Source organism: Buceros rhinoceros, unplaced genomic scaffold, assembly GCF_000710305.1.
Source record: "Buceros rhinoceros silvestris isolate BGI_N320 unplaced genomic scaffold, ASM71030v1 scaffold10347, whole genome shotgun sequence".
In the NCBI taxonomy this organism is placed as follows: domain Eukaryota; kingdom Metazoa; phylum Chordata; class Aves; order Bucerotiformes; family Bucerotidae; genus Buceros; species Buceros rhinoceros.
In genome coordinates, this window is record NW_010423942.1 from 13,960 (window position 1) to 21,151 (window position 7,192).

The 7,192-nt window shown below is 53.2% G+C and overlaps 1 protein-coding gene across 1 annotated transcript in view; it reads left to right on the plus strand.

Moving 5' to 3' along the window:
* The window catches only part of LOC104497365 (nuclear receptor corepressor 2-like), a gene marked incomplete at both ends in the record, with an annotated part of 33,710 nt that overhangs the window by 13,101 nt on the left and 13,417 nt on the right, over window positions 1-7,192 (plus strand). The window contains one exon of the mRNA XM_010140605.1: window positions 4,985-5,051. Within this exon, the coding sequence (XP_010138907.1) occupies window positions 4,985-5,051 (67 nt within the window). The remainder of the gene's footprint in view (window positions 1-4,984; window positions 5,052-7,192) is intronic.

Genomic DNA, 7,192 nt, shown 5'->3' on the forward strand with positions numbered 1-7,192 from the left:
TCCAAGCCGGTGGAGGTGGAAGCGGCTGCTCCCACAGGACTCCCTTGGCTTTGCTTGGAGCGGGAGGTGTATTCCACCGGGTGGTTTGGAGGCTGGCTCTGAGAACCACGCTCAGGTGTGGTGCTCACCAGTTAGGTCAGTGGGACTGTGGGATGAGGATGGATTATGCAGAGGTGAAGAGCTCTTGCAGAATGACCCCCAGAATTATCGCTAGTATTTGAACCCCGCTTCCTGTGCTGGTGGCAGGTGATGATCAAACATCACATTTTGAGTTTTGTTTACCTTGTTTGATCTGTTTCCTCTTCCCGCCTGCCAGTGCTTGTGGGAAAGCACTGATGGGTCTGCTTCAGGCACCCCGCTGGGGTCGTGCCCTGTTTTAGGCTGGTGCCTGGTGCTGGGTCTCTTGCTGCAATCATGCAGTTGATATCTGGCCCCTGAAGCAGGGGGCCTCCTACTCCTGAGAGACTCTGCCACCCCAGGCTGCAAAGAAGGGCCTCTGATGTGGGAAGAATCACCCACAGCCTTGGTGGCAGGCTTGGCTTGCCTTCGCCCCACAGGGATGATGAAAGGAGTTCATCACCAGGTTAGTTCACTCGCAACAAGGACGGAAGTCCCCGAGGCACTTGCGGGGCAATGGAGAGGAGCAGAAGCTCTGGGCTCCCAGCGTGAGGCTGCATCTCCCTGAGCATGGCTGAGAGTCCCCAGTTTGGGGACTCTCCAGAGGTTGCTTCGTGCCTGGGGTCTGCAGAAGCTCACAAGGTCAGTGTGTCTCTGGAGAAGGCTGTGGTGGTTGGGTGACCCGCGCTGGCTGGTCTCCCCATCTTGGCAGAGAAGGTGCAGGCTCTGGTGGCTGGAATAGCTTTTGGCACAGAGAATGTAACTGGATGTGGTGTGTCCTCGCCTTGAAGAGCTGCATTTAGAAGGGAGCGTTTAGACTGGGGCTGCACTGTGTATTGGCCAGGTCACTGCAGGCTGGGGGACACCACATGGAGCTCTTAACCCGTAGGTACACCAGGGAGCTGTGGAGCCCATGGCCACGGGGAGGGCAGAATGCAGATGGGCTCCAGTGGCAATTAGATGGATTGTTGACCACAAGGATGGGGATGTGCCATCTGGCAGCCCCGGAACTCCGGCTCGCCAGAAGCTGGGCAGACTCCCAGTCTCACTGGGTCCAGCCCGGCGTGGCCAAGGACTGGGCAGGGAGCTTGCACATCCTCCCGACCCGCACGCTGCGTGATGTGCCAGCCCAGCAATACTTAAAACTGTCCACAAGAGTCACTGTTGCTTTATCTAAGGAGCCTCCGTTCCCTCTGCCAGTGAACCGCCTGGTGTCCTCACCCGGGGAGGCTGCCAGCTTCAGGTCTCCGTCCCTGACGCTGTGCTTGCGCCCCAGCAGACAGCGGGCAGGGAGCTGCGAGGAGGAGGGCGAAGGGGGGCTGGCGCGTTGCAGGAGCGACCTTTCCCACGTGCTGGTTATTTCTGTGCAGGACTCCCAGCAGACAGCCCTCACCTTCCCCGCCTGTGCCGCAGCGGCTGCGCTTGACGCTTTGATTTGCCCAGGGAGTACAGCGTGTGCTTCGGAGACGCGTGGCCCGAATTAACCTCTCTGCAAATGGTTTCTAAGTAACAGCAGTACGTGTAGTGAGATAAACTGAGAAGCTATTTATATTTACCAAGATTGTATTAACCTTTCAAAGGTTGACCTTATGCAAAACAACAACAAAAAGATAAAGTGGCAATACTATCTAGGGCGTGCGGGGGTTTTGTTGTTGTTTTTAATCCTTTCACTCTCTGATTACTTCAGCCTTGGTGGTGGTAAACACACACCGGCTTTCAAGGCATTCCTCATTTTTGCGGCTGCGGAACCATTAAGGCTTTGCCTCTATTAGTGTTTTCAAGGTCAGCCACGATGTAAAACTCAAGGCAACCCATCAGCTGCGTAAGAGCTGCTGATTTTCTGCATCGACTCTGCTGTCTCCTGATAACTCATGTGACAGAGCCAGCAGCAGCGTGTTAAAGCCCCACGTTGCTCCTAGGTGTCACCCAGGCTGGCACGGGGAGGGCAGGGGTTGATTTAGCTGTGCTGGCCCCAAGGGACAATCAGTGACCTCTTGCTGGGGGCCATCCCACACATGATCATTGTTAGCATCACCCCAGTGGTTTCCCAGTGTTAGAGTGTCCATCAGGATTAGAATAAACAAACAACGGGAATTGGGGGCCAGTCTCCAGTCAGAGCTTGTTCACACAGAGCTGAAGCCCTGGAAGGAAATCTGTCCGACGGGGTCTCCGCAGAGGAGCGGCTGCCCACTGCAGCAGGACGCGCGACAAGAACCAGTGACAGTGGCTCACTGTGTGTGATGTGGGGCATAGAGGAGCCTGGACTCGGTCAGGTGGAGAGCCTGTGGGTGGGTGGAGGAGCAGCCGGTGTGCGGAGCTGACAAGTGGGTGCTGGGCATGGCTAGGCAGACCTCGCCTGCGGGTCTGGACGTGGATGATCTGGAGCACTCGGCACAGCAGAGCCTCGTTTCTCATGCCTCCCTCTCTGCACAAATGGGCAGACATCACCGCAGCTTCGTGCCTCAGTTTCCCTGATTTTTTAAGGGCAATGGAATGCTGTTTGCACAGAGTTGAGTGGTGAGGTTTACCTCAGCCAGGCACCTGCAGCCCTCTTTGAGGGTCCTCAGTGGATGCACCACAAAGATGGAAATGGAAGATGATGGCATAGTGTGACCCAGCCGGGAGAAGCCTTTGGCAGCAACGTTTGTTATTATATATGTCTAAGGAGGTGGCCTCTGGTCTTTGCAGCGCAGCCCAGGGCAGCAGCGAATCCTTTGTAAACACGCTGTTGGAAATGAGCCAAGGCAGAAAGTGCCCCTCGCGTGGATTTATTAGATTTTTTTCTTCCTCTGATGATCAATGCCACTTTGATTTGTGAAACAGAATCAAAGGACGTGGCTCGATATTCAAGTCCTTGCTCGGAAAACCTTCGTGGTTCCAAGTGTCTGCTCTGCAGGGACCGTCAGCCCTGTCGCTTGGCTCTGCCTTCTCCTGATGCTGGGACTGCTTGGAATTGGGAGTGCATGGGGACTTGGGGCTGGGTGGGTCGAGCTGGGCATACTGGTGTCTTCCCAGCTGGTAGCTGGTGTTTTCCGTTTGCAGGAGGAGTTACGAGTGCCACTTGCTAGCGCTGCCTTGGAAATCCAGGTCTATTTTTGCACCAAAGTATTCAAGGGAAGGTCAAAGGGAATGAAGGTGTAGTGCAGCTCGGGCAGCGTTGGGGCACTTCACCTGTATCCTGTTCCTCTAGTACCCAACCAAGAGGGGAAACAGAAGGTTACAAAGTCCAAATGGTACTCTGAGGAGTAAGAATCAAGCCCAATGTGTTTCCTGCTTGGTAAGGGGCCACAAAGCTGAGCATGGCCGTGGGGTGCTGGAGGAGAAATGATCCCGGTTCCAAATCCTGCTGCCTTTTCCCTGGCAGCCCTACCCCACACCCAAGGAATCGCCATCCTAACTAAACCCATTAATTACTGGGTGCCAGTATTATGGTGGTGCCCGCAGGCCCTGCTCTGGGTCCCCACATGTGGGCAGGCTGGGGTCCTCCAGCACGCCGCTGGAGCAGAAGTGCAGCCTTGGCCCTGGGCTGGAGGGACCTGGGGTCTCCAGGGCAGCACTGGCTGTGAGATCGCTGGCATTCCTTGTAAGATTTAGTGGTCCAGCAAGAAGAGAGTTCTAAAAATGAACAATGTGGATACTCTGTCGTGTTCTCCATCCCTAAATTCAGCCAGGACTGCCCACAGTCCTCCCTCTGGGTGAGCTGGATCCTCTGCCCCTTCCCAAACAGTCTCTTCTGCTGCCAATGAGCTTTAGGGATTTCTGGGGAGAGGAGGGTGAGTTTTTCCCTCCCCACTACCCAGGGGACCAGGCAGGCAGGGGAATGAGGAAGCAGCGAGGGCGTCTTTTCATTCAGCTAAATCCCGCAGAACACGCTGACACGAGACTGCTAAGCTCCTGATGGTTAATTACGCACTGCAGCTCTGCCTTTAATCGGGATAAAAGACTTAAGGAAACTCCTTTGCCCCTGGTCTCTACCTTTTACCTAGAGGTTTTATTGCTGTGAATATTAGTAACGGCAACAACTGCAGGAGCGCAGCTCCGGGGTTCGTGCGGACTCGGGGAGCCCGTGTAGCCTTCCCAGCTCCTGACTGCTCCAGAGCTGCTTTGAGCAGTCACTTCATGCTGTCTTTAAGAAAGTAGAAAGAAGAAGAAACCAGAGGAGTGCCTGGGCAGACGCCGGCTTGGTTGTGGTCACAGTGGCTGGTTTCTCTCTTGAGGTCCCAGTTCTGCAAGTGGTTGAGCTTTCCTGGCTGGTCTGCTTGCAGCTTTGTCAGGCATCACTCCAAGGAAGCAAGAGGTTAGGAGATAAGTGCTGCCAGCCCTGCTGCAACCCTGCCTCCTTATCAGCACCTCGGAGCCCGGGGTGAACAACCCCTCGGGAGGGTGCGTGCGCGCTGGCAGCTCCCTCGCTGCCGGCCCTGGGGGCTGGGGCAGCTCAGGGTGGCTTGGCCTGAGCCCCCCGGCTCTTAGGACACAGTTGGGTTTGTGCAGGTCAAATCGTACAAATAATCACGAAATAGCCTGGCCTGTCGGTAAACGTAGCGCTGAACGGCTGCCCGTGTTCAGTGACGAGCGTACCATAAAGGTTTGCAGAACGGAGAGTTTAGGAGTCAAGTTCTCAACCTTAGTCCTGGTTTAACCAGCAGACACGGATAAAGTCCCTTGTGTCAGAGGGTTTGTTGGTCTTTCTCCAGGCTGGCACAAGGTCCCCAGATGACCCCGTTTGCTGCTTTGAAGTTGGTGCAATTCTGAGTTAAGGTGGCAGCCACACTGAGAACTCCCGTGGGGGTGGGCAGAGCCGGGCTGTGGGTTTCAGTCACCTCATTAATCAGATCTCATCATCATCATCTTTTTTTTTTTTTTACAGAAACCAGGCAATGCGGAAAAAGTTAATTTTGTACTTTAAGAGGAGAAATCATGCTCGCAAACAGTGGGTAAGTGATTCCCTTGTACCTCATTTTATATGAATGGAGCAGGTAATTTATGACGTGAGAAAGAACAGCAAATTTTCCAGCAGAGAGACGCTGGTGCTCAGAACTTTGCCTGTTGCATTGCTGTGGCATCTTGTATGCTTAAAATAACTTGGATGTAAAAGAGAGGTCCCTGATGCCTCTGCAAGTCCCCCCTGCAGAGCAAACCCAGGCTTAATCCCAGCGCAGCCCGTCGTTGATCTCAGAGAGCCTGTTCACGGCATAAATGTCTGTTCTGTGAGTAACTGAACCCTAAGAGAGGTCTGAAACAAGCTGACTCTGCTTCTGATAAATGGTCTGAAGACTCATCTGACTCTTTCCAGCTGACTACAGAGTGATGTTCTAGGAATTTGCGGTTTAAAATAAAAATCAAGCCCTGGCCAGTTCATTTCTAGGTAGCGTTGCCTCCGAGGTAGTTCTAGTGTCCTTCCAGGAGATGGTTCTTGGTTAGTTAAGGGGGAAGGGAGGGTTGTTATGAGACTTCAAAGGCATTTGTTGCGAGTCCCTAGTCAATAGAGGAGAAAGTCCAAGTGGGATTTACAGAACGTATATGTTTTTGGTGCTGGCAGTTGCCTGTGGTAGTCGCCAGCAGGAGCTGGGGAACAAAACTAGCACAGAAGGGGAAGTGCCAGAAGCAACCAACAGCCCTGCCCCAGGAAGGTGGATTTTGCAGCGCCGGTGAAGGGTGATTCACCTCTAGACACAAGGCTTTGTGTTTCATGGGGAAGATGTAAACCTCGGTTCCTGACTCGGTGTCTCTGTTTGGGACAGGCTCAGCTGCTGGGTTTAGCATCTTAGCTTGCAAACGGCGGAGGCTTTGTGAGTGTCTTTGGTGCTTGTTTTGGGCAGAAGTGCTCCAGCTCTGGCGAACTGTTGGAAAATTCAGAATAATCAGCTCTGGGAAGCGGTGCGAAGGCTCTGCCTTTAAAAGCAACACAGATTTTTCTGAGATGGCGATCAAATAATTTTCTTATTTTTTCCCCCATTTTGTAGCAACCTTCAAAAGCCACAGATCTTGCACTCCAAAGGGATGGTTGTGTCTCCTGTTTGCATCCAAACACGTGATTGTTTTGTCTTTCCCATGATAAAACTTCTAGGTTTCTAGCAAGGGGCTACAGGTCTGAGACCTTCAGCCTGTCACAGTGTGGCAGCTGGTGCTGCTCAGGGCACCTCACCTGCCTCAGCTGAGGACTCCTGCGGTGGTGGGAAGCGGATCACTATTCCCTTTCTCAAACCAGGGGCTGCAAAGCTTCGCGTAGTTTTATTGGAACCAGGAAGGAACTTCCCAGGAGCTGCTTTCTGATGGAAACAGCCGCTTAAGTGCACTAAAGCCAGTGAGTCGCTCAGTGGTGAATGTCGAGGAGCTGGGGGAGAAGGTTTAACAAGGCTGCGGGAGCGCGGTTCCTAAAATACGGCTTGCAGTGAAGTCGCCTGTCATGCAAAACAGGTGAATTTCTGCCAGCCGGTTTATTCAGTGTCCTTGAAAGGGGATTTTTCAGTTTAGGGAAGCATTTTGCCTATTCTACAAAATGGGCAACATACGGTTGCTGAATTTGCAAAGTGAATGCATTTGCTGATTCTGTTTGCAAAATGGGTACGCTACGCTATTTTTCTGCCTGTTTTGTAGCAGACCCTATTTTTAGCAAAGCCCATCTACGTGCCAGCGTTTCTTTCTGGCTCTTTTACTTTCTGGGGTATTGTGGCTGCCCAGGGCTGGCTGGAGCAGGGTCAGAGCTCAGTCCCTGCGTGGTCCAGCCCTGAGAGCCCCACCAGAGGGTCTGCAGGTCTTCCTCCTGCCTCCACCAAGGTCAGCGTGGCAGAAGAGATTTAATAGTTATCAGAGGGGTGATGCTGCAGAGAGAGAAGGGTAAAAGGAGCTGTTCTGGCTGTAAGAGATTTATCTCTTATCAGCAGACGAAGGAAAATTGTGGAGTTTGCATAGGAATTGATCTGGTTCCTCCTGTCGCCTTCACTCTTACCCCTCCCCTCCAAAGAGCTGCGCTGTTCCCTGGAGCTGCGAGAGCGTGGGCTGCGGGAGGGCTCGGGCTTGGCACAGCCTCCAAACTGCCTTCAGCTGCTACGGCGGCGTTACTATTCATCCATTT